Source organism: Manis pentadactyla, chromosome 16 (genome assembly GCF_030020395.1).
Source record: "Manis pentadactyla isolate mManPen7 chromosome 16, mManPen7.hap1, whole genome shotgun sequence".
In the NCBI taxonomy this organism is placed as follows: domain Eukaryota; kingdom Metazoa; phylum Chordata; class Mammalia; order Pholidota; family Manidae; genus Manis; species Manis pentadactyla.
In genome coordinates, this window is record NC_080034.1 from 56916530 (window position 1) to 56944389 (window position 27860).

The 27860-nt window shown below is 44.3% G+C and overlaps 1 protein-coding gene across 1 annotated transcript in view; it reads left to right on the forward strand.

Annotated features, from left to right (window-relative positions):
* The first annotated feature begins 11962 nt into the window (after positions 1-11962).
* Positions 11963-27860, forward strand: part of LOC130681299 (androgen-dependent TFPI-regulating protein-like) — a 64586-nt gene continuing 48688 nt past the window's right edge. The window contains exons 1-3 of the mRNA XM_057493987.1: positions 11963-12161; positions 21406-21540; positions 23091-23192. Coding sequence (XP_057349970.1) covers positions 12009-12161; positions 21406-21540; positions 23091-23192 — 390 coding nt within the window. The 5' untranslated portion in view covers positions 11963-12008. The remainder of the gene's footprint in view (positions 12162-21405; positions 21541-23090; positions 23193-27860) is intronic.

Below are 27860 nucleotides of genomic sequence, written 5' to 3' on the forward strand. Positions count from 1 at the left end.
TCCAAATGACACCAAACTTGAGGATTAGTGTTTCAGTGTGTGAGGTTGGAGAGGACACACGCGTTCAGTCCATGGAACCTGTCCGGGCTGAGACGCTGAAATGTTCTGTTCTGGTCTGTTCAGTGGGGGCTCCGGAGTGGCTCACAGAGCACTCCCTCTGGGGCTCTGGGCCTGGGTGCCGGGACTCCCTCTTCTATGAGCTTCCTATTGTCTTTCTGCTGTGCTTCCAGTTGGGGATGGATGGTGGGTGGAAGGGAGAGAAGCTGGGGGCCCAAGAAACTTCTTCCCTTTCAATCATCTCTGCGGTACTGGGCTGTTTCTCTACTTCTCAAACACAGAGACCAGGATTCCCAGGCCTCTCTGTGGGCCACTAGAGCCATGTATATCTACCTCTAAGGACATTCCTACTATCTGATTTCTTTAGGAGAAATGAGACAATATTTGGGCTATGCATTCAAAATCAGATTTCTGATGCTTCAAAATTTGGTAAATAGTTGATGACACTTGAATTTTTCCACATTTTTCTCTGCTACCAAAAGATACTTCTTATTATCACTTATCATCCCCCTTAATCAAAACAAAGACACCAACTCAGTCTTGAGAGTTTGCTTTGCCTCCTACCCACCTTTGCCCATATGAACTTGCCCCCAGCACACACACACTCTCTCTCTCTCTCTGCCTCTCTCAAAGAAAGAGGTGATGATAACTCAAACCTGGGGCTTTAGGTCAATTTCAGTGGCTCTTTTCAATGCCTAAGAAACTTAGCAGGGGACATTGGGAAATTCTGGATCATTACAGTCTTAATGGAAAGCCCCAGGTCAACTTGTCTTCAGTTTAACAGCTAATGTTGACCTTAAGACACCATGAAATATGTTTGAAAATGTTTCCCATCAATGCTTTCTGGAAAGAATGTAGGCTGCTTGCAATGGAGAACTTACTGATAGAATGTGCATCTCCACCCTGCCATTCACCAAAGATACACTGCAAAAGCTGTTCCTGCAAACATACTTTCTAGTGGTGAGGTACTTTTTGGGGCAGATGCACTTTCTGATGAGGTGGTGGCTCTGAGGGCACATATTCCCCAAGAACTTCCCATCCTAAAAGCTACTGAACATTTACTACCTTATAGGCTGCATCCTTTGCACTTCACATATGCTCTCTCATCCAACCTGCACAGTAAGCTGAGTTGGCATTGCAATTACCCCCCATTACACAGTGGAAACTGAGATACAGAGAGGTTTATTAACTTTCTCACAGACACAAAGGTGCGAAGAAGTGAAACCAGGATTTGAAGAAGGGCATGCTGATCTTGGAGTTCATAATCGTGGCCACTTGTGAAGAGGTTTTATCTCAATTCACTCTAGAGTGTGTATTTCTTAGGAAGCCAACATTTAACTGCAGGCAGGCAGCCCCATCAAAACAGCAGACAACAATTTGAGAGCAGTTCCCATCATCCAGCAGCTTGCAAACATTTCCTCAGTCTTCCCCTTACTCTTAGTGTCCCCACAGTGATGTTACTGATGGTAGATAGCAGAGCTTTGAGCAATGTTAGTGCCATAGCTGAGGCCTGGATCTTCCTACTTGGCCACTAAGCCCATCGGCTTCTAAGCCAGTATATTCTCTCTTAGCTCCTGAGCCAGTGCTCATTCTGAAAGTTCTTGCAGATTGATAGAACCAGGGATGTTCACACTAATGCCACGCAAGAGCTGAAAACTGAATGAAAACTGCTTTGTTACTACAGTGGTGACTGAGGTTGTCATTAGGCCTGCAGTGAACTAATTGTTGTTTGCCCAAACAGAAAAAAATATCAGGTCTCCAGCACTTCAAGTGAGTTCATTGGTAAAGAGGCCTGGTGGTTTGAGGACAGCCTTGAAAACAAGTGGCTGTGCTTCATCTGTGCCCCATGCAGGACCTTCCCAAATCATTCTAACAGAACTCCCTTTGCATTTTAGAAGGTGGGACAGAGGAGGGGGAAAAGCAGAATGTCATGGACAAAAGTTCTGACGTCTGTGAAGACAAGTGTACAAAGGGTTGTAGAGGGTCAGAAGGAGACATTTCCTCTAACTGGCTGGTCACCAGCTGTACTTCTGTCTTTAGCAGCTCATAATCTGTGGAACATCCTTATCGTGAGAAGGCCAAGTTCCAAAGAAATCTACTTTTTTGAAAGGTAAGAGGGAGATGCTGACTATTCTGTACTGGTGTGTGGTTTATTTTAGGTACAACAAAAGCTGGAATCACTTTGAGCAACAAAAAATGTCATGAATGTTCTAGAGAAGAGAGGTGGAAAGCGCTTAGTGATCCTGGAAGCACCTCAACCAATGAGATAATGTGAAGCAATTCCAGATGAATAATTAATAGGTAATGATTCAGACTTGCTTGGCAGGCAGAAAATGCCAAGGAGGCCAACATATTTGACCTTAAACTTCAGCCATTTTGCAAACAAGCATTCTGTGAGATTCATTCATTTTCATAAAGTATGAGGATGGCATTTCCACTCAGAGTGCATCTGAGTAAATGATTAACTGAAACAACTTTTTTGACCAAATGAATCAACTCTGCAATAAACAGTCTGGCAGCAGCTCTTTTTTTGTTTGGTTTTGTGTTTTTGTTAAAGAGATTTTTTTTTATTATTAAGATGTCATTGATATACCATCTTATGAAGGTTTTACATGAATAACATTGTAGTTACAACATTCACTCACATTAAAGGGATTTTTAAAAAAACATTATAGTTTTACTGTTATGAATCACTGCCCTACGTCCTAGCAGAAAAGCGAAAACTTTCAAAAAGTCATATGATGTCATTTCAGCAATGTAGAAATAAGAAGAAAACCTTTAACAAGCAAAAAATATGTATCTGACAACAATCTTTAGCAGTGTAACTTTAAGCAGAATGTATAAATAAGCATGTGTATCTTAGTGATGCTGAGAGGATTTCAAGTTAGCTGCAATTCCTTAATAAAGACCACTTGTTTGTCAAGAGTTAGATTAGTCTCTGATCTGGGTTATACAGGAAATCATCTCCTGTGCCACTGTAGGAGGCATTATCAGTGTCCTCCCTGAGTACAAGGATGGGCAGATCGAGTAAGAAGCAAGGAAGCCTTTGCCCCCTACCAGGCCGAGGGAGTCCGTGCACACAAACACAGCCTGGGATCCTAAAGGCCTTCCATAAGGCTTTCATGGCCTGCCTTGCACTGGGGACATTGAATTCTTCTGGTTTGTGTAGAGCAATGGTCCCAAACTGGGAGTGATTTCTCCACAGGGCACTTTTTAGTAATGTCTGGATATAATTTTTGGTTGTCATAGTGGGATCCCAGTGGCACCAAATAAACAAAACAGATTAAAGTAGTAGCACAAAGACTCAGGAAATTAAATTATCATTGGAACTATACAACAGTCAGGTCAGGACCCTTGTGTTAAACTTAACCAGGGTGGTTGGTTGCTAAAATGAAAAATACCAATATAACTCAGAGACTCTTAAGATAATGATCGAACTGTCTAGGATATAACTAAAAACCACTGGTCATACCAAGAAATAGGAAAATCACAACTTGACTGAAAAGACCATCAATTGACACCAGCACAGAGATGAATCAGGTATTAGAATTACTTGTCAAATATTTTAAGGCAATTATTTAAAAATGCTTTAATGAATAACCACAAGTTCTCTTGAAACAAATGAAAAATCAAAAATATTAACAAAAACATCTCATTGGATGGGCTCAGGAATGGAGTGGACACAACAAAGGATAGAATAAAAGAATAAAGCAATAGAATTTACTCAATTTGGAAAACAGAGAGAAAATGGGCTGAAAAAAAGAAGAACAGAGCCTCAAAGAACTGTGGGATAATAACAAAATATTCAAAATTCCTATCATTGGAATCCCAGAAGGAGAGTAGAAAAAGAGTTGGATTGAAAAAGTATTTTTTTAAAAAAGTAATGGTTGGATATTTCTCCAATTTGTTGAAAGACAATTCTACAGATTTAAGAAATTGAAGAGTCATCAAATACAAAAAGTCCAAAGAAATCCATGCCACAACACATCATAATTAAACTTCCAAAAACTAAAGAGAAAGCCTTCAAAGCAATCAGAAAAAAAATGTCACATTAACTTTAAGGGAACATGATTCAAATAAAAACACATTTTTCTGAAACAATGGAGGCCAATAGGAAGTTGCGCAACATTTTCCAAGTGCTGAAAAAAAGAATTGTCAACAGTGAATTCTATATCTTACTAAACTATTCTCAAGAAACAAAAAATAAATAGGCACATTCTCAGATAAAGGAGAATTTAAATTAATTCTGTTGTTAGCAAAATTGCCCTTAAAAAAATGGCTAAACAAAGTAATTCACACTGAATGACAATTATAAAAGAAGGAAACTTGAAGCATTTGAAAGAATAAAAGAACAAAGTAGAGAGCAGAAATATTGGCATACAGTGGACTACCTCTTCTCATGAGTTTTATAAATCATATTAATAAGTAGAACAAAAGTTATAACACAATCTGATGATCAAGACAATGACATGTAAAGTGGGAATAGAAAAGGGACTGAAATGGAACTAAAGAGGCCACATTTTATTTGAAGTGGTGAAATGTTAATGTTACTAGACTGTAAAAAGTAACATATGTATATTGTCATACTTGGAGCAACAACTAAGAAAGCTATACAAAGAGATGCACTCAAAAACACTTTAATTCAATCAAGATGGAATCCTAAAAAGTGTTCAATTAATACACAGTAAGGCAATAAAGGAAGAACAGAAACAGAATAAACACAAAGAAAACAAATAATTAAATGGAAGACTTAGGCCTTAATAGAGCAACAACTATTTTCAATGTAAGTGGTCTAAATACACCAATTAAAAGACAGAGATTGGCACAATGGGTTTAAAAAAAACCACAACAAACCATAACCATTTATGTTATTTATAAGAAACTCACTTTAATTTCTACAAAAATACGTAGATTGAGTGTTAGAAAGATTGAAGAAAAGGTACCATGTAAGCATTAATTTAAAAAAGGAAGAGCAATATATCAATATTAGGTAAGGTAGACTTTATCTGAGCACAGAAACTTTCTACAAAGGGAGACATCACATATTGATAAAAGAATTAATCACCAGGAAGACATAACAATCCTAAAGATGCTATGTACCAAACAACAGAGACTCAAATACATGAAGCAAAAACTGACAGAGCTGAAAGAAGAAATAGACTAATCCATAATTACTGTTACAGACTTCAACACCCACCCCTTCAGCCAATGATATAATTTTTAGACAGAAATTCAGCAAATCAAAATGCAGTTCATGTATATAAGTATACATGATCTAGACATATTTCTATACAGATTGCTAAAATAAGATATTCAGAGCTTAACTGCTGATCTTCTTGTGGTTAGTTTCCCAAGTTCCAAAAGATTGAAACTGGAATGTACTGGATGGTCAACATTATGTTTCTTAACTTGCTCATTAATTCAGGATATAAAAATCTATCTGAAATATCTGAGTTCTCTTGTGAGAAAACATATACATTTTTGGTTAACAGTATTTGCAAAACATGCGAAATCTGGTACAAAAGCTTAAAAAGACATTCCTAGTTTGACAATTTCTCTTTAATAATTTTACCAGACCTCACATAATCCAGTGACACACAAAACAAGGAGGAGAAATTCAACCGAAAATTCTAGAACTTAGGAACAAAGTAATACAAAAAGCAGTGAAAGCTCACTGGCCTAATTGTGAAGAGATTTGTGTTGTGTTCATTGCTCCCCCATTAATAGCTGTGTGATTTGGGGCAAGTCTTTTACCCTCTCTGAGCTTTAATTTTCTCACCTGAAAAATAACAGGTTAAATTAACTGACCTCAAATGGTTCTTTTCTGCTCTAAATGTTTAAGACAATATGAGTCAATCTCATGCTTGTAAACAGGAAGAGTTCTTTAAGGCCTCCCAATTCAAAGGGCACCTTCAGAACTACCAACAGAGAACTCTGCTCCTCTGAGTGAAACTGAGATGGGCACAGAACACTGCATTCCACTGTGCAAGCAAAACTGAAGATCAAAGAGTAAGGCAAATCTGAATCAGGTTTCCCAATGTAACAGGCACAGTAGTGGGACAGGAAAGTTTTCGTAGGCTCGAGTTGGCTGGGTTTGGTGGCCCAAAACACACACATGTTCGCACCAAAAGAGACTTCAGAAGGGGGTCTTTAAGGAAAGTCCTAATTTTTAAGAAGCAGAGTAATCCCAGTGACCTCTGAGAAAAAACAAATGCCCAGAGGTGTGGCATAAATAACCCAAAGTGTGAAACACTTTATTCTAACTCAATTCTTAGCTGCACGTACAGCAAATGAACAAGGGACCACATTTAATTATTTCCATAATCACCTACTTTTCACTGGGGAGAGGTCTTTTAGAAGACAGTGTGGGTGATATTGGTTCAGAGGCAGCCAAGTTCATAGGAAAATAAAAATTGCACTGGATGATGAGGGTGGTAATGATCTGTAAATCCAAAGGGTAGAGAACCCCCAGGTAGATATTAAGAATACTGTAATACCAGAACTGCTGCAATACCGATCCATGCAAACACACCTTTATTAGCACCTAGAATCTACCTGCTACCATGAATAGTGCTGAGGGTCTAGATGCATATCAGACACTTCTAGGGGATCTCACATTCTGATTGGCTGTATGGAACCACAGTTATGGTTCCATCAGGAAAGGTAGCCCACTCAGGTGGGAATTTATTAATGGGACTGTTTGCCATAGGGTGGGCACAGTTAAGGGAGCCTATAAGGGCTCCAGGGGCACCAAAATGTACCTGTGGAGGTATGAATGTGCTTTAAAGGGAATAAGCCACCTCAAAATGGCTCTGTGCAGGTTAAGAGGGAAAGAGGATTACAGAGAAATCCTACCTACATGTCTTGAAGGTTAACATGATTGAGATTTGTCAGTTAGTTGCTTGTTTGGCACCATCAGCTGGAAGGGCCTTCCCCTTGTGCCCTAATGCAACCACACCCCCTCAGCTCTCTCACCGTCACCTCAGGAATTCTGATCTCCAATCCCTATTTCCATCTCACCGCCGTGCTGCCTGCACCATCACCGTGCAGAGTCTTCTGACACCTCCACCACGGTTGGCTCCATGGTATGCGTGGGTGTGTGTCTGTGGGCTTGGGGTTTCCTTCTAATCTCCTCAGAGGCCAGCCCAGGTCAATTGCTTCTGTAGCCCAGTAGATACCCTGTCTTTAGGAAGCAAGATAGTCACCATTCCAGGATGCTTGAGCCCATATCACTCATGAGGGGACCAACGCGCCAGTGAGGCTGACAGCTGACCAGCCCAAGGTCATGCAGTAGACTCACGCTGAGCCCCTGCTCTTTGTAGCTCATCATTCTGCGTCTGACCTAAGAATGGGTTATAATCTCTCTCAAGCAAAACTATTGCCAATGCTGGTGGCCATGACTACATCGTTCTGTGCAATTTCTTTAATCTTTATGTTCTACACAGTGTCTGGAGTTTCCCATAATGTACTCAATGCATTCATCTTTATCTCAATCTTCTGTATATTTAAAATGACAAAATAATGTTCAGGATAAATTGGTTGTATTAGTAAGTTATGCATACCTCTATTATAGCACTTATCGTATCATGCTATAATTTTTGTTTACATATCTGTTCTTTGCCACTTGACGGTGAGTTCCCCCAGGGCTTAGGCTATGTCTTACTCACCTGAGTATTCTACCTTCTCCCTAGAACTCAGCAGCTGAACACTTTGAAATAGCAGATTTTTAGCAAGTGAGCCAGCTTCATAATAAGGCTCAGTAGACAAGTATGCCTAGTATGCACATATTCATTTATTCAGTAGATATTTATTAAGTTCTTACTGTGTATCCAGCACTAATCTAAGCTCTGAGAATCCAAACACAACATCTATGAACTCTGTGAGATAATAGCACATAAAAAAACATTGATTCCTAATTGCTATGGACTAAATGTTTATGTTTCTCCAAAATACATATTTTTAAAATCCTAACCCCTAAAGTTATGGTATTTTAGGAGGTGTTGTGAGTGGAAAACTCCATAAGGGTGGAGTTTTCACGAGTGGAATTAGTGCCTTTACAAAAGAGATCCCAGAGAGATCCTTGCTCCTTCTACATGTGAGGACACAAGAAGAAAACAATCTAGAAGTGATTTCTCACTGGACACTGAATTGGCTGGTCTAGCTTCTGGAACTGTAGGGAATAGTTTTCTGTTGTTTACAAGCCACTCGGTCTATGGTATTTTTGTTACAACAGCCTGAATGGACTAAGACACTAATCATCAGGCAATTTGCAGAGATGATTGAGAGGTTCAGGGAAGGGTTCCTAGAGAAAGAAACTTCTGAGCTGCATTTTAAAGGATGGTTATGAGATAACCAGTCAAAGACATGTTGAAGGGAGGCTATCAGGGACAGGAAACAGTAAGAGTAAAGGCACTGGGACATGACAGAGCCAGGTTCAGTTGGAAAACTGCCAGCTTGGTGTTGTTAGAGGAAATCAGGTATGAGACAAAAGATGAGGCAGGAGAGAGTACCAAAGCCACTTAGGAATGGACAGTTTATTAAAAGTTATGGAGCTTGGAAGTTGTCCTTTAGATGATAGTGACACAGTAAAGGGACTTAAGCTGGGGTTGGGGATATGGTACAGCTGGTATTTTAGATAGAATCACTCCCTGACCTTGAGCAGAACAGAATTGGGGGATAGGACTAGAATCAGGAAAACCAGTTAGAAGATAGTTGCCATAGCATTGGAAGGAGATGAAGAGGATGTGAATTAAGGCAGTCATAGAAGGGAAGGAAAGAAAAGGACTGACTTGAGCTTGATTTAGTAGATAAATGTATCAGCACTTGGTGATTACTTGGATTTGGAAGGGAGAGAGAGAAGACAAGGAAAACTCTCAGGTGGATGGTGGGGCCCTCCTCACAAGACAGAGAATAGAGATTACAGGTCAGGTCTGGGCAAAAAGTTATGAGATCATTTTAGATATCTTGAGTTTTAGGTGTATCTGACTCAGTCAGAAAATGTGCAAAAAGTAATCAAAGATATGTTTGAAGCTTTGAAGAGGATGAGGAGCGGGTTGCAGCCAGATGTATACAATTTGTGTTCATAAACTAGAAAGCAGTGGTGGAAACCGTGATGGTAGGCAGAACAGCAAGGGTGAGAACATAGAGTGAGTTGGGCAGAGGACTGGGCCGGCTCCCTGGGAAACACCGATACTCAGGGCTCTGCCAGAGAAAGAGGAGCTCATAAAAGAGACTTAAAAGGAGAGTTAGCACATTTTGAAAGTGTTGGGAGCTCAAGTCCTGCTCACACATGGCTTCCTCAGGGTCAGCTTTCCTGACCACCTGACCACCCTAGGTCCACCTCTGTTATCCCCTCTGATAAGTCCCCTGTGTTTGCCTTCATAAAGCCACCTAATTATAAGTTAACACATGATTGTAGTATTGTTTAATGTCTGTCTCCCTTACTAGAATATAGGCTCCATGAGGGATTGAATCTCTCTTATTCCTAGAAAGCACCTATTAATTAATAGTTGTTCAATAAGTGCTTGTGAAATTAAAGACTGGTGTTCCAAACTCCCAGAGGGTAAAGAATTTCAATGTCGCTTTAAATAATCAACCTCTCTGTATATTATTCAATTCAAAGTGTAAAATAAGTTTATTTTACATTTTTAGCATTTCCTAAGTAAAAAATTTTAATTTCTATAGACCATTTTTTAAGTCAGTGAACAAATCTCTCCTACTTCTTCTGTATCTGCCAAGAGGTCTCCAGATACTTGGAGAGTGGAGACAGGCAGGTTACTAGCAGACTTAGTGTGTATTAGTTTGTAATATTGTGTAGCTAAATGGTGACACTGTCATTTGTTCCCCAAATCTCCATCTGGTCTTTGAGCAGGAGACAGATGACCAAAATGCTTCATGAAAATGTGTCTGTTTATCAACTAGAGATACAAATTATCATGTGAATATGGTCAAAATGTAGAATTTCCTTTAGGCAATATCTTTGTGGAAAATTTTACAAGAAAATATATTGAATTCAGAAATTACATATTTTCTATATGCAATACTTCACATATTTATGTTACATGTATCATTCATTAAAATGCTAACAATTGGATTGTTTACCATTAAAATTCACAAATAAATTTAAATGATTGTACCAATATTTATTAAAGGCTTTATCTGTGGGCACTGAGGCTAATGCAGGGAAAAAAATCCAAGTGTTAAAAAGCCAGTATCCAGGTTTGGACACAGACATTTCAGAGATTTCCATTTTTGTCTTCCTTCTTTTTTCCACTTTTGCTCAAATTCTTACTCATCTGCAAACTAATGCTCACAAGTTGTGTGTAAAGGGATAAACCCTTAAGTCTACAGTGATGTTTACTATGAAATACCCCAGGAGACATAGCACAATAACGCATAAGTGCACCAAATTCAAAGCATGGCTGATGCTTTACTGAGGGAAATTTTCTGAGGGGAGAGATAGAGGAATCAAAGGGGCTCAGCAGGGAGTGGAGAAATACTGCAAAGAAAGTGCGCAGCTGTGAAGAATGAACATTGATTCTTTGTGGTCAGGCACACTGGTTAGAGTGCAGATGGCAGCTCTGTCTCTTATTCACCTTTAAATGCATTCTTTTAGCAGCTCAGGGTTCACGTTCTTCATCTGAAAGTGAGGATCATAATGGTACTTACTTCATTATGGTGTTTTAAGAGTGTAGAATGAGCTAATATGTGTAAAGCATTTGGAATAACACCTGTCCCATAGTGAGGACTCTAAAAGCCTTAGCTGCTATTGTTATTTGCAATTTTAACCTAGGCCATGGAGTTGGTACAGTGTTGGGCTGCCATTTCCCAGGTCATTCACTCCCCTGGGAATGGTTACAGTGCAGGCCCTCTACTGCCGGCTCAGGTTTGCGCTCTCTCACTTTCAATCCTGAAGCTTGGGTGGATGACTCTCAGGAGGTGGGTTTGTTTAGTTTTGTCCTCCATGTGCGGCCTGCAGTTACTTCTTCCAGTACTTGTCAGCCCTGGCTAAATCTTCCAGTAGCACCACTTACAGACTTAACTGACTGTAAGTCGGGAGCACTTCCCTTGGGACTTGCTCAGAACCCTCTGTGGGTGCCTAGGGAAGCAAGCTGGTGAAGTCACAAGGTATCACACTTCCAGCTTTCTCTCAGGTCCCTTCTGTTAAGTGTGAGGCGGGCCCGAGTTGCGTAAACTGCCCAGCTTAAGCACATTCTTGTCCTCTCCAAGGCAATGCAGAGACCCTCACCCTGTCCCAGTAATGTCTACACTCAGGTATGTTGGGGTCATGGCCACATCCGTCTTCCTATGCTTCCTTGACCACAGACCTCTTGCTGTGCTTCTTCCCTCCCAGGGCACAGAAACTCATGAAATGGAGTGTCTGAGACAGCCCTGGGTAGAGAAAGATTACAACACCCTTTCTCTTTCTACTTGACTCCCTCCGCGCCCTAAACATGCTCACAATCCCTTCTTCCTGATTTTTCAACCTGCTCTTCATTCTTTCAAGAGATATTATTGCAACTTCCTTGCTCTGCTCCAATGAAAAGGAAAGAAAGGAGAACACAGCCATGAAGGTGTTTCACTGGAGTTTATTGATATTCCATTAGATCTTATCGGTATAATAACTCACTTAACCATGTCACCACCCCAGCCACACAGTGCAAAGTGCAGCATTCACATTGCTCTCTGCCCTCTTCCAAGCCTAAAGGTTAACACTTATACAAATCTGCTCTTATCTGAAGGCATCTGAAAACTAGTAATAATCCTGTTTCCCAAGTTTATCAGGAAAGAGAGCCTATGAGAGAGGCAACATTCAGCCCTATTGGAACTCTCAATCCCACAGGGGTGTTTTTCGGCGTCCCTGTCTGCCATAGGACTTCAGCCGTGACACACAGAAGGGCACCAGAGGAAAGTCACTTGAGACGTTCACAGCTCCCTGGCCAGCGCGAGCCATGACAGGGACTTCTACATGCATATACCACTTCCTTGTTTTGAGTTGGTATATTTTCCTCAATTATACCATCTCCCTACAAGGAGTGGATCAGCGGAAATCTGAAGTCTTTCTTAATGGCGGCCCATGGAAGTACTTGACATTGATTAATCTTGTAAGTTCACCTGGCCGTACCAGGAATTGATCTATTTGTCTATAATATTGGTGCTTCTATACATATCACCTTTGAATTTCTTTAAATATAAAGTTTCCATTATTTGCCTCCCTTCTTCATTCTTTGTGAGTTTTGGCTTTGTCTTTGGCTGGACAGTTTGCTCCAAGAAGCCCAAATTGGAAGTTATCTGTAGCAATATTTTGTGTCAGCTAATTGTTAAAAGCTCTTTTGAAAATAGCCTTCTCTTGGAGTTCTTCTCAGAAGAGCTCAAGTGGGGACTAAATCATTGGTTTCACTATGGGACTGAGTATAAATGCAGGAGGGATTTTGAACTATTGTTGGGGAAGTCTGGAAGGAGAGGTAGAATAGCGTGTGTTGCGTGGGAAGTACAATTCCCAATGAGGAATAATGTGATTTCATAGCACACACAGGCTGGCAGATCCATCTAAGAGAAGCGAGCACATTTGCCATGTTCAGATCCCACCTCGATTCTTAATAGGCTCAGGCTCCTTCTTAAAGGCAAATCACCCAACAGAATGGCAAATACACATTTTCAAATATTTACAAACCAATCACATGACTTGATCCCTTCTTTGTAGCACGACTAAACACATTCTAATAAATGAATGAGAGAAAAATAGACTTTTTAAAATGTTTTGGGAGTAGGTAAAAATATTTTTGGAGTTAAAAGTTAAAAATGATGCACTTTGGGAGGATGCTAGGTAATATTTGAGATTTTTAACTAAAATGTATGATGCCATATAAACATCTGATTTCAGAAATCAGACAAAATATTCCAACCTTTTGGAATCATAATCTTAAACAGAGGTTATGAATGTTCAGAGACAGTGACACCTCTGAAACGCGGAGGAGAAGTCTGGAGAGTTCAAGTCAGAGAGGCCTGGGGGTTCTGTCTCCTCCTCCTTGGTCACTTGCTGGCCTTTGGTTTTGGTCTAAAAGACGTGAGCCTGAGCCCAGCTGTAGTGTGCTTGAAGATAGCAAGGTGACTACTTGTTTCAATCATAAAATTTTTTGAACAAACAGAAATCAATAACAACAAATGCTTTTGTGTAACTAGAATAATACATCAAGAACCTCAGCTTTGTCTATCTATTGGCTTTATGTTAAAGAGAGTCAACTGACAGAGAGGGGTGCCAGGTCAGAACTGATGGTCAAATCGAATCCAAATTCCAGTGTGGACGTCCCACCTCACACAAGGCTTGGCTAAGAACAGATCTACCACCTGTTCCCACAAACCAGCTCCGTAGCTTAATTCTAGCTCAGTTACAAGCCACAGGTCCCTCATACTTGCAGGTATGGAAAAAAACCCACTTACCTTGTCAAAGATACTATTATCTCCTGATGTTAATCCCCTGTTGCTTCCCTGCCTAATCAGCCACCAAATCCTATGTTTTCCTTGTAGCGGGTTCATCCCTCCTTCCCTTATCACGTTTTGCTTTGGTTTGGTTTTAAACATCATTCGCCTGCTTGAGAAGTATGATCTGCTACTCAAGATGCTACGGTGGCTCCCTCCTAGCCTATGGGCCCAATTCCAAGCTCCTGACTTAAGTGCACACCTGCTTACCCAGGCTCAGGTCTGCTGCCCCACCACCAGCACCCCCCGAAAGGCTGGTCTCTCTCGAGGAAGGCCTGTGCTTTTTCCAGGGTTGGTCCCTAGGCTTCTTGCTGTCACTGCTCTTGCCATATTCACACTCTTCTTGAATGAAAGTCCTCCTGCCTCTCCACCACTTTGCTCCCTTACACGACCACCCCCAATCTCTCATTGTTCTTAAAACCTCTGCTGAGCAAATCCAGCCAAGGTATGTTTCTCCTTTCCCTGAGATCTTACAGCTTCTCTTGGTCTCTGCTTAGTTATGTACAATATGGTTTTCTAATGGCCAGCCACATGTAAGTCTTAACATTCTAGTCAATTGGAAATGGCTCCAAAACAGGAGTTTTGTTTCCAGGACCTTGCCAGCCCTAATGTTCTCAGATCCTATTATTGTATTTGCTACCATGTCTGGCACAGAGCACCTCCATAATGAAAACAGGGTGACTTGGTGTGTTGACTGGACTTGTCCCCAGCTTTTTCTGTATTCCTGAGCAGCGTAGTCTTTTCTGATCCTTGAAATAAGCAGAGAGGGACTTACCTGTGGCTGTTGCCTTTCTGCACACTATTAGGTATCATCTTGAAGGTGTAACTTAATGCTGTTTTCCCATTGATGAAGATGGATTGAATGTGTTTCAGAGGCTCAATTTAAGGATAGAGTTCCAGTATGTTACTTCAGGTGAAATATTGGGCCTTACAATTTCTATCTCTTGAGGTCTTGTGGCCTGACTAATGGTTGTTTCCTAAAGATTAATTAGTGTTAACAATTAGTTAGTGGTTGTGTTTATAAAGTCATAGAGGTCCCATAATTTGCTATAACATTCCTAAATTTATTTTATGTTAGCTTGTTGAAGTCAGGACCCCATTCTGCTTTAGAGGAAATTGACACCCCTGCCCTTTAAACAGTTTGAATGTCTAGGTGGCTGAATATCAGTTATGGTCCCTTTTAAAAGCCAAAGTCCACCTGCTTGCAAGTCAGCATTCTCAGTGTGCCCTATTTCCTCCTGAAGCTGTCCCAGGGGATTCCAAGGGGGGACAGAGGATTGGTGGCAGGGGGGTGAGTTGGGGTGGGGGGTACCACTGTGAATTGGTCACGGAGACCAATGCCGCCTAGTGCCCAAGGAGAGTAAAGGAAGGAGAGGGAGAAGTGACTCTCTGCACAATGAGGGCCTGAACTGACTCCAGAGAAGAGGCAGCCAATTCCCTGCTGGCAGGGAGAGGCCGTGTTGTCTAGTGGTTACATGCAGGTGCTCTAGAGTCAGGCGCTCTCTGGATGGTACCTTAGTTCACCACCTACTGGCTCTGTGACCCTGGGCTGGGTATTTCTTTGTGTCTTCCATTTCCCAATCTGTGATATAGAAATAGAAACAGTGCATCAGCACACCACAGAGTGCCCAGGCGGGATAAATGGCCTGATATGTAGGAAGCCTCAGAAAGTGTGTCAGCAGTGGAGAATGGAGAGAGAAGATGGGAGGGCAGGGCGAGCTTCTGGTCACCTCATCTGTATTTAAAGGTAGTGCAGAGAGGAGGACGGTTAGCGGGACATTAGCCCCCTCACTGAGCACCATGGGTGGTGGGTCATGAGCCAGATGAGGGTCACCCACCCGTCTCATGGCGCACGCGTCTCCCTCTATAGGCTGCAGGCGCCAGCCTCCAGCTGGAGGAGGACCCCGGCTTGCCCGCTGCAGCTGCCCGGGGGCGCCCTCTGCTTGGGCGCAGGGCGGAGGGAGAGTCGCAGGCTCAAGCGGAGGGCGGCGAGTGCTGGGCCTGAGACAGGGCAGCGCGGTGGGCGTCCTCGGCGTGCGCACGGCAGCCCGGGCTTCCAGAGCCTGGGTCTTCCACAAACGTTGTGTCCCCGCTTCTCCATCCACCCCACTCTCATCCAGGGACTGTCCCTGACGCCAAGGAATGCAAGCTGGGGGCTGGGGCATGGAGGGGACTCTCAGCTCAGTTTGGCTGCCGAGTTCATACAGTTTGCTGGGCTTTCCTCTTAAACATCGATTTGCTTCTGAAACACTGTTAGAGGTGCCACATAAGTGGGATCTCTGGGGGGTTCTGGGGACCTCCTCCCCATTCCCCCACCTCCCATAATGAGCAGAGGCACAGCCTTTCTATCCTCTCTGCATAAATCTGTCCCAGCCTCAGGCAGCCCTGGCCTCCTGACCCTCACGCTGCCACAGTGACGACAGCAGCCTCCGCCCGCAGGTCCTGGGGTCGGCAGAGCAGGGCCCGGGAGCAGAGACCCTTGAGGACCCACTGTTGGTACAACTCCAGCCCGTGAATAATGAGGAGCTGGGCCTCATTCATGTTACAGCACCCACCTCAACACCTGGGGCCAGCCTTGGAGTCCTGCCATCGGGTTAATATGTAAATCTGTGGGACTCTTGAGTTCAACAGGGTCAGAAGTACACTCACCTGCCTATTCCACACAGATGCTTAAGGCCACGCTGTTAGCTCTCAGATAAAAGGATGAGGGCTGGTAGAGAGGAACAGTCATCAGCAGTGCCCCAAATAAAGTAGCTGTCATTTATCTGAGCAACCATGACAGCACTTTGCTAGACTCTTTTCACATAGCATAGACATTAGTGATTGAAGGTCGGCTTCTGGAGCCAGACTGCCTGGACATGAGAGCTGACTCTGCCGTTTGCCTGCTGTGTGATCTCAGGTGAGTTGCCTGACTTCTCTGTGCCTGTTTCCTCCCATGTTGCGGGTACTGTGGCGTGGCCGGCAGAGGCCCCACCTCTCCTCCAGCATCGAGGTACGCACTCCCGGGTCCTGGGAGGAGTGCTGACAGTGGATGACTCACAGCTGAACTGCCCCAGACTCACCCTCAGCAGAAGGGATCTGCCTAGACATGGCGTAGGGCCCTCCCTGGGGTCACTGTATCCCCTGACTGGCCCCAGAACAGCTCCAAGGGCCAGCCCAGCTCTGGAGCTCCTGCGGGCGTCTGCTCCGTGCAGCTGCACTGCCTGTTTTGCTGATGCTCAGTCCCACTGCCTCCCTCGCCTCTCCCTCCTACAGATGTTCTGAGAGCTCCTCAATGAACGCTCTGCGAGTGGAGCTCAGAAACACAGCTTCTCTTTCCCAAGGAACCTGACCTACATAATGTAAAATAGTAAACGAACAGAAGCGATTCCTCCCCCTCCTTCTCTCTCTTTTTCTCCCCAAGGCGTGTTAACACAGAGCCCTCCCTGGCCTGTATTATGTCTAATACCATTTTGGCACCTAACAGGCACTCTGTGAAAGTGGGTTGCATGAATGAATGACCAAAAAACGGTTCTAACGGTAAGAGGCACTTCCTAGGGACCCCATCCACCTGTAAGATAGTCCACCCCACAACCATCTAGTGCCACACTGAAGCCAGTTGTCATCAGCTGTGTAACAGTGGCCAAGCATTCTCACAATGCTTCCCAGCTTGTCCTTCACGGTTCTTGCCTCCTTCTCTTCTTTCCTATCACCATTCCAGCTTGTGTTCTTCCTACCATTTCTTCTCTCATGTCCTTTACCTCATTCTCTTATCCCAGTTTCTCTCTTAAGCTACAAGCACATGAATGATGATTGAATATCACATGCAATGCAGAAGTCTTTGGCAAAAGCTTCCTCTTCGAGCTGCAAATGCCGCTACTCTCACCACCACAGTCATATAAAATACTCATCACAGTTAGTCTCCACTTGCTGTTCTATTCTGGAATCGTCTCTAGCTGCACGTATTGCGTCATCACGAAGGCGAGACCTAAGAAAGTCCCAGCCTGTCCGACTCAGGCAATTGTGCTGAGCTGGGCACTGAATTACTTGACTCATCCATTAAGAGGGGTTATGTCTTACTGAGAAAACTTGTGGAATCTCCCTCTTGGGAATTATATTTTTTTAAAGGAAGAAATTCTCATTTCCTGGGATACTTTAAGGAGGGTTCTGACCTAAAGGCAAAGAAATCAACTTGATGAGTTTAAAAGGCTAAGTTTCTGTGATTTCAGAATTTTTGTAAATTTTGGGAAGGCGTGTGAATGTAGAAATTAAGTCGGTTTTCGAAATTGCACTAGTTAGAAGGAATGTAATTCAGCTCTTCCAGGTGGTAAATTTGTCAGCTGACAACAAAAAAGGAAGACAGCTAACAAGCTTAGAACAGCAGCTTTTCAGAAAAAGACATAAAAGAACAAATGGAATTCGGTAAGAATGGGTAGAAAAGATAAATCGGAGCAGCAACAGCTCTGAAGTAAACCTTGATCAGGAAGATACCATTAGCTCTGTTTCTTGGGCAGCCAAAATAGCTGAGAAATGTAAACAACAGTGATTTTGTTGTGAGATTCTTAAAAGGAGCCCATTTGTCGCTGTCTCTGTGTCGGCCTGTTCTGACTGCGGAAACAAAGCACCACAGACGGGGCGGCTCACGGTACAGCAAGTGGCATCTCACAGCTCTGGGGGCTCCAAGTCCAGGTCAAGGTGTCAGCCGGGCTGTTCACTTCTGCGGCTCCTTGGCGTGCAGATGTCAAGCCTCACGTGGCTGTCCCTTCATGCGTGTCTGTGTCCTAATCTCTTCTTTTAAGAACACCAGTTGGATTGGATTAGGGCACACCCCATTATTTCATTTTAATGTAATCACCTTTTTGAAGACTAAATACAGCCACCTTCTGAGGTCCTGAGGGCTGTAACTTCAACACGTGAAGTCGCGGGGGGACATTTTCAGTCCGTAACAGCTACCATTTTCTCCCTTAATTGTTCTTGCTGTCTGTGTTTTATGAGCATCGCATTGTCATTAGAAAATGAGCAAACAGTTGTCCCACCTGCGGGCCGATCCAAACCTTCCCAGGAAGCCCCCGTGTGGGTGGAGCTCGCGGCGCCTCCCTCTCCTCGCCCCCCGCTCTGCCCGGAGCGCCTCTGTGCGCTGGTCCTGCCTGTTTATTTCCCTTGGCAACACCCCGGTGCCTCCCTCCTGAGCGCCTACATGGGGCTCCTTAAATATTCTTGTTGATACAGATGATGGCATGTCAGCACAGATTAAGATCAGTGGGGACAGAGCTGCTTCACACACACAGCTGGCATCTTTACAGTGGGGCATATGCCTGTGGAGTGACGTGTGAGCTGGGGGCAGGGAGGGGGAAGTGATTGGCAACTGTGCGGTGGGGAGCAAACTTTTATTGCTGGAGAAGCCACGGAGACTGAGTAAAGTGTTCTTTCCCTCAATCCAGTTTCCACACTGTGTGACCGGGAAAGCAGGAGAAAGTCAAGAGCTTGACTCGTGATGACTCTGGGAAGCACTCGCTCCGGAAAGCGGTCACATGGGCTGCACACGCCGGGTGGGGGCGGCCTCTTCCCGAAGAGGGAAAACCTGGCAGCCGCTCAGTGCTCAGCCCGAGATGAATTGCTGTGTTGATAGGACAGTGCAGGCCTCCTCACCCGGCCCCAGGCCCCGTGCCTGCCCTTCCTAACTGACACAGCTGCCTGCTGTGGCCTGAACAGCAGGAGGTGAAACCAGGGGCCAGAGGGAGCTGCAGGAGGGGGTGTGCGGACAGCTTCTGACAACCATGTGCAAAAGGCTGTGCTCCAAAGCCTATGGCCCAAGGGGCTGAATGTCAGAAGTACATGACAAGTATGGGTGGTAACCTCTCCATGGCATTTAAACCGTTGCCCCCCTCCCTGGAAAACCCCCTCTGGCTCAGAACTTCCTCCCCCTCTCAGGGACCACGGGGTTCTGGGACATCCCTGGTTTTCTAGCATCTGACCACTCTTTGCTGTTTTACTGCCCCTTTATCTACCCCGGTCCCTTAGATGAGGGCATTTCCCCAGAATGCACTTCCCACTTCTCTCCTCTTTACACAGAAATCTCATCCCACCTGGAGGGCTCACTTCCTCCTCTCAGAAGCCCCACTTCTCTCGAGAAATCCAGGTCTGAATTTCCAAATGGAAACCCCTCTAGACAAGAGGTCCTCAACCTTAGCTGTCCTGATTAGAGTCAACTGGGAGTGTTCTATTTTAAGATATTTTTAAATATTTTTAAAATGGGAGACTATTTTGAAGTCCTGAAGCCTCAGCCATACCCCCAGACCCATTAAATTAGAATATCAGGGGGGTGGGGAGTGAGGGGTGGGGGGTGGGGGTAAGAGGGTAGAAACCAGGCCTCTGTGTATTTTAATTCTTCCACCTGGATATAATTATCTTTCTTCTGGCCTCCCACAGTGCTTTATTTGAACTATTCTTAGAACCCCCCTTTTTTTTTTAAGTCTGACTCAAACACCAGACTCTGGGTTTCAAATCTGGGCCTTGACATTTACCAACCGAAAGACTTTAGTTAAGTTTGTTTAGCTCTCTGTGCCTGAGTTTCCTCACCTGTAAAATGAATTGGGAGAGGTCATAATAATAGGACTTACCTCAGAAGATTGTTATGAGAAATTAAAAGCCTAGATCAGTGCCTGACAAATAATAAGAGACCAATGAAAGTCAGCAATTATAGCTCTGAGTAGTTGGAAAGATTTTTAAAGTGATAAATATATGTCTAATCCAGGGGTTCTAGAACTTCAGCACAGGTAAGGATCACCTGGAGAGTTTGCTACAAAACAAGTTCCTGAGACCCATTGCCAGAGATGCTGATCACATAGTCTGGGTGGGGAGGCGGATGCTGAGGTCCTGCATTTCTAGCAGGTTTCTGGGTGTGTCTGTGCTTTGGTCCAAGGGCCCCATTGGGCTCCACTTCTGCATCCCCTCTCTCTCCCACCCTGCAGCCCAAGCAGTGCCAGGAGGGCGATTCTGCTATTGCTTTCCTAGCATTCTGACCTCAGAGCTTGTTCCCCAAGGCCAGCTTGTTTCATCATTAGCCCATCTCCCCGGGTTCTGGAACATTCCTGCCTCCCACTCTCAGAGCAGAGCCCAAATGGCTCATTTTGTACCCAACCAGTGCTTTTGAGGAATAAGATGGGCTCTGATGCAGGCATAACTCAAAACCATCCCCAACTCCTCACTGTTGTCACCCAATAGGCCTTAGATTAGAAACCACAGGTTCAGGCAAAAAACTAAGGATGGTGTGAGTTTGCCTCTGTCTTCCTCCCTCAGCCAGATTTTCTTTGTATGTACTTCAGGCACCCCCTTTTAATGAGGAAAGAATGCTGGCTATTCCCTCAGATAAGCCTGATGCCATTTTGTGCATCTTCCTAAGGAAACACAGAACTCCTCCATGGTACTGCTGTCGCTGATTCTGGCTTCCCAGCAAGATTGCAGCACTAGGTCTTTAAAAATGTTTTCTTCTGAGGAAGAGGTGAGAATATGCCCACTGCTATGTCTGGCTCTGTGACCTTGTGTTGTTCATTTTTTTTTCTGCCCACCTCTGTATGCCAAGGTATCTCTCTCATTACATCTCCTTTTAAGCTGACTCTTTATTTTGTTTCCATTTCAGCTCAAATCCATTACACTAAATACTGTATACATTATTATCCCCCAAACGACTTTACTCAATCAGTTTTAGTGAGCAAGGCCAGGGACCAGTGAGCGGGAAGACCAGCCCTTGAATTGGCTCTCAAGCAAAACAGCCAACAGCCCCCTCCTCCCCAAATCAACTCTGCTCCCAGAGGAATGGAGCTTTATGTCAGTGAAGAATGTATTAATTAAAGCAAATGAAAATGCCCTCATTTATTGTAATGAATTTAGCTCTTGCAGGCCATTTTCTACGGGGTCGCCTGCCTGGAAGATGTGCTGAAGAGAATTGAAAGAAAAAAAAGCATTACGTTTGTAACTGCCTTCAGAGACCTCCTTTTTACCACCCTGGCCTTTCCGATATCCACAGTAAGTTACAAAGATGTGCACGTGATGTAATACACAGGGACACATGGACAAACACTCCTCCTGGGGAGCACAGCTGGCCATGAGCCGATATTGCAAACCAGAGCGAGTGCACTTGCATGATGTGTTGCCTGAGGACTGCCCTGCCTTGCCCAGTGTCTTCTGGAAATAGGACACATTACTGACCAGATTTATCATTAGCCTTCACCACATTGTGACTGTGTGGTACAAGATCCTTACTGCTGTCTAGTGGGGAAGTTGAAGGAAATTTCTTGATCAAAATACAACTGAGATAACTTTGGTGCCATCGGGGTGATGGGAATAGAGGGTGCTGGGGAGAGAGATGACTAATTTTCCTTTTTATACATCTTGTTTCTCTTGCTACAATAAGCAAATGTTACTTCTGCAAGTAGAAACCATGAAAAAAAAAAGTATGAGAGCTTTCAAAGTTGGCCCATGGAAGAAATCAATGGAGGCAAGAGACAGTCTGTCTAAAATACTTGGTTGAGGGCACCCAGTGGATGTCTCATTCATTTTGTTGAATGAATGGACATCAGGAAGAAGCAAGATATGTACAAGGAGTCATTAAGTTTGTGATGCTTGCTGATACTGTCCACATTCCTATGACATTGCTTAGGTTTTCATTCATTAGTTAGAATGGAAATAAACTGAGATCACGCCTGCTGGCTGCCCACTAGCCCTATAATTAGAAATGACTACCTCCTTCCACCTGTCATTGTGCTGCTTCCTATAGTATTGAGATTTCAACTTTAAATGATAAATGAATCCCTCCAAACACCAATGAGTGTCAGGTAACAGAGCAGGTCCTGGAGTTTCAGTTCACTTTGCAGGACATCTCCCCCTCCACCCTCATAAATCTAAAGGCCAAGTTTTTAATAACAATGGAGTTTAGTCATTTTCTGAAGGCTTAGATATTGGGCCTTTGGAATTTGAGAAAGTATGAAGCTCAGGATATTAATAGTATTTTTCCCCATCTTTATACTGATTTCATAACGTAGATGGGCACTTTGAAAAGATAGCCAAGAGGTACCAGAGGATCAATCCAAAGCTCCGAGCAATGGAGAGACTCAACTCTTGGGGAACTGGCCTGGGAATCGTCCCGGGAGCTTGTCACCTTTCCTCTCTCCTAGCCTTCCTGCTTCTCTTTGTCATGCCTGTTCCGAGGGTGGCCAAGGAAAGTATAAGACTCAGGCCGCTCCACGTGGCAGCTGTCAGCACTCTTGGTGAGCGCTTGAAGAAGAGAGAAGTCATTGGTTACAGCGAAATGACTTAATGGTCTGCAAATCCCATTTATCTCTATCCTCTGCCTGCCACGATGACAAAGAATTTGTCCCTAACTCTCCGGCATTCCCGCACAGGGTGTAGCAATTCTACAATAAGGCATTTTTCCTTTCATTTTACATTTCTGTAATGTATACCAAAGATATCTCTAAAGCTAGTATCTATTTTTATTCTGCTGTGTTTCCTTGGTTAACTTAGAAAGCTGATCGGAAACAAACTTAACGGTGCTATGTTTGTGTTTCATTTCCCAGTTTGTATTTGTAACCTTCTGGATCCTCTTTCTGTATGACCGAGAACTTGTTTTCCCTAAGGCCCTAGACGATGTCTTTCCAAAGTGGTACCATCATGCATCGGTGAGTGATGGGGAAATACAGTGAATATACAAAAGCAATACTCTCTGTTCTGAGAGCTCCAAAGTGCCGTATTTATGTTGCAAAAGTTATCCTCAACCCCCAACATCCTGTTCACGCCTCCCTTTCCATCCTGTCACTATTTAAAGAGCACACTGAGGATACAAAATGAACAAAAACTGGTACTGTGATCTCAGTCACTGAGAGCAGAGCGGATGTCCAGGCAAGACTCTCTGACAAGTTGTTTATGAAGTCATTGAAAAGACATGCAAGCGTAAGGGTAGGCAACTTCTTGGTGGCTGCCGTCCTGGGAGAAGTGACTTCAACAAAAAATAACATGTAGTTAAATTCTGACCTAGGAATGGAATCAAGCAAGTTTAAAAAAAATCCACCCCAGCATCCCAAGACTATCTCACAGCTCGGCAGCAATTTCTTAGCTAACACCTGATCAGGACTATTCCTCACAAATGGAATTATTCTCACATTTCGATGAATACATTTCCATTTGATTTTTTTATTTACCCATTTATTTTTGAGGGGTTGAATAGTAAAAAGAATCTTTTCTGAGCTATTCAGGTCACTGGTGTCTGAGTACTGGTATTGGTAGCCTGAAGGGCAGAGCCGGAGCGAGGCCGCCATGAAGGAGGGGGTCTGAGTCAGCAGTACATGCACAGAACTATCGTTCAAAGGCCTAACTCAGTTCTCAATACATACAGATGGATTTCCACATTAGGAGTTCAGAAGGAGGTCTGCTTCTGCAAAGCAAATTACATTACAAAAATGGGGAAACTACAGGGGCGAAGCATACCGAGTCCCCTCAAGTTCACAGGCTTTCTTCTATTGTCTTAAACCTACATGATTACCAAATGGGAAAAGAAAGTCATTCAGTGACAGCCCCTCCACATACCCTGCCCCCCATAAAGATGTACTTTCACTTGAAACATGTACTCAGTGAGATACTGATTATTAATTGACTTAAGAGACACAAGTTCTGATCTAAGTAGAATCCAGGACCAAAAACTGCATATGAAATAAGTCCCACCTCTCAGGGACCTCTCCTACCACCTTCTTTTTGTCAGGCCACTACTTCACCTTCCAATTTCTCTTCACGTTTGTCTGGGGCACCCATGTAGGGAATATTCCTGCTTTTTATGGCCCTGTATACTGTACTACGTCTGCTCCTCAAGTATGAACTCATTGAATTCTCACAACCTTCTTTAGATAGCAGCTATAATCCCGAGTTTTACAAATTAAAAAAAAAAAAAAGGAAAAGAAAGCCCAGAGAGGTTAACTGATTTGCCTGGGGCCGCCAAGCTCCTAAGTGGGACGGCTGTATTTAAATCCAAGGCGAATTCACTTTTCATTGCCTTTCACTACAGTAAATGCAAAACTTGTGGTTCCATCTGGGTTTCATAATTCCCGGGGCAGTCAATGGATGTCAGTTTGCTTGATTAGCATAGCAAAGTAGGAATTCTCACTTAAAAAAAAAAATCCAGAGTCCTCATCTGCATGCTAGTAAGTCAAAAGTCAACTTTAGAAAATGAAGTGATTTAGGACAACTGACTGAGCTTCGTGTTACCAAAATAAAAAGGCACAGACTTCAAAGTGGCTAATTTTGGAGTCCATCATATACACCAAACACCTTTTCAAGGCTTTGTGAGCTTATGTGGTAGTTTCCTTATTAGAAACTGCCTACTTCTTTAGGGTGTCATTTTCCACATGGAAATGAGGTTGGATTTCTTCCAAATAGTTATGATGGTGATGCCCAGCATTTGTGACCTTGCTAAACAACCATATGGATTTTGGTAATTTTGGAAGCAGACAGCTGAATAATGTACATCGTATCTGTAAGCTAATTGGCATGGCAGACACAGTATCACAGAGATCCTAAAATACCTTTGTGCCTTCCTGACCTGGGGCTTTCTGTTTCTTGCCCTTTGATCAATCAAGTAACCTGAAGCCCTTGGAGAGAAAGGGCTGAGGTCAAAGGAGGAGGGACAATGGTGACAAAGGAGGAAGAGGAGGAGGCAGCCTCCCTGGGGTCAGACAGACTCCTCCGTGTTTCTGTTAATTGGAGAAACTCCCAACAGAGCCATTTCTAGGGAAAATGTTGGCATCAGCAAAATCAGTGTTGAGGGACCCCAATGTGGTCACCCCCAAACTTCCATGATGCCTTTTGATGTCTGCTCCAAATCCAGTGCCCCGACTGTATCTCATTCCTGTCTCCCAGCTTCAGTCCCTTACTCAGGACGATTTCTATCAACTTCTCCTGTTCTATCCCAAGGAATGTTCTCTGTTAACTTTTTAAATGCTAGTATAAACAAATATGGAAAAGGCTGTTACCAGGTGTGGGGAAGTTGGGGTTCCTACGGCCAGGATCCTCCCTGAACTTAAACCACCTGATGGTGTAACTGGCCTGTTGCTGGGCTGCCGCTTCCACACCTGTAGGCAATGAGCTATTGCGCTGTGTAGAGAGCTCGGCCCGGTGCTCTGGGCGGAGGCAGAGACGCTAGTGCTCGACCTACCGCTGGAGAACAAGCTGGGTGATAGACCTTTTCACCCCAAAGAACATTTGCTGTCATTTTCTTTGGTCATATTGAATCCATAGCGAACTTACCTGGGGCTGAAACCCATTGGCAAGACAATTGGCAAAAGTTGGCAGGGTTCACTGTTGACCAAGGAAAAAGACAGGCTGCCCTGATGGGAGGGGTGCTTCAGCGGGCTGCCCCTGTGAATGGGGAGACAGTGGATCATCCCCCAGTGGGTATGTGGTCGGAGGTGGCTTGCCTCCTAGAGGACTGGGCCCCCCTCATGACTGGAGGCAAGTGGAGGTGACACCTGAGGCTGTAGGGGTGGCCCTTGGCATAGTAAGCAGATCCTTTGAGAAGCAGAGTGCTCGTGAAGCAGCGGGGACTGTGGGTTGGCTGCTTCTCACAGTCTTAAAAAGGTCTACAGAGGAGACCCAAGAAATTGTGGCATGAAAACATGAGCTGCAAACTTCGGTGGATTCCCTGAGGAGGGAAGTGGCATTGTTGCAAGAAGCGGCAGGAGAACGCGAGCTGCAGACTTCTGTGGATTCCCTGAGGCAGGAGATGGCCTGGATGTGAGAGGAGGCAGCACGGGAGTGCTGGCAGCAACGGTGCCATTGGAGATGAGACGGCAGTGCTGCCAGGTGTTCTGAGGGAGGAAGAGGTCAAGGAAAAAGATGAACTCCTGAGGGAAGCACAGGCGGAGGTGGCATGAGAACATCAGCTGTGCAGCATTGAGCTGAAGGTAAGAGACCTTCTGAAGACAAAGGTAGCATTGCTGTGAGGCACTATAGCAGAGGAGGCACTTGGGGGAGTGGAGAGAAAGGTGCCATCAGCCCCAGAAATGGAGGAGCTGGGGAAGGATGAAGGGGTGGTGCTGGAGGCACTGACGCCTCCTGTATTGAAAGCACGCCCAGCGGTTGTAAAGAAAATAAAGTCCCAGCAGCTGAGAGTTCCCCAAGGGGAGGAGCAACCCCCTCCCCAGTTCGTGGAGCACTCTATGGTCTGCCCCTATACTCGGGCTGAGCCGGTGGCTGTGGGGATGAGGGGTGGATGGAATTGTTCTGTCGGGATCAGAGATGGGAAAGCTGTCTTCCCTGACAGTGCAGCCCACCTTGAGGCAGCGATTACAAAATGCGAGGTGACATGTACAGTAGCTGAAGTAACGAGAACCCGGAAAGAAATAAGACCTGTTACAGGAGGAATATCAGGTGCCCCATAAGGGTTACCAGGACCCAGATGTGGGTTGATTTGATATGGGCAGGAGTAGATAGAAGGAAATAAGATGGGAAGCCAAATCAGATCTTACTGGAGCTATGGCAACAGCTGAAACCAGAGCAGCGGTTCCAGCCATTCAGACCAAAGAGACAGAGGTCAGAGACAGAGCCACAAGTTCGGTCTGTGTGTCTGCAAGACTTTTTGCTGGAGAGGCTGGAGAACAATATTCAAGCTTCCTTACACAGGAACCATTGCAGAGGACTAAGGGCACATAGATTGAGAGGAGAGAATCCTGGAGGGGTGGAGTGTGGATAAAATGAGAGTTCCTGTGGCTAGGATTCTCACCTGGCCCTGCTTGACTAGCTCACTGCACACCTGTGGGCAATGCATGGCTGTTGACACATAATAGAGCTCTGCCCAGTGCTCTGCACGCTACACTGTGGCAGGGATGCAAGGCTGCAGGAGAGCAGAGCAGAGGACAGAGGCCCAGAGGATGGCTGTGTGGGATGGCTGTGCAGAGAGCCCCAGAGGAGAGCTGTGCGGACAGAGGGGCCCAGAGGCAGAGACCGGCTTGCTGCATACAGACTCACTCTGAGTGAATGGGATTCTAGTGACTGACCTACCACCTGGAAATAAAGTTGGGTATAACCCTTTCACCCCAAAGAGCATTCTGTTGTCCATTTTCTTTGGTCACATTGAATCCATAGCAAACTTGCCCGGGGCTGAAACCCATTGGCAAGACACACCCTTAAATCTGATTGAGGATACACACCCAAAGTTGAAATAATAAAGTAACGGTTAATACCAACAAAAGTCGTGATTAGGTGGGGTCATTCTGCACCATGTGATTACTGCCAGATGGGCCACACAGACAGGAGGGCTTCTATGCCTTGTGTGTCCTGTTCTGGCTGTAACTAACATGTGT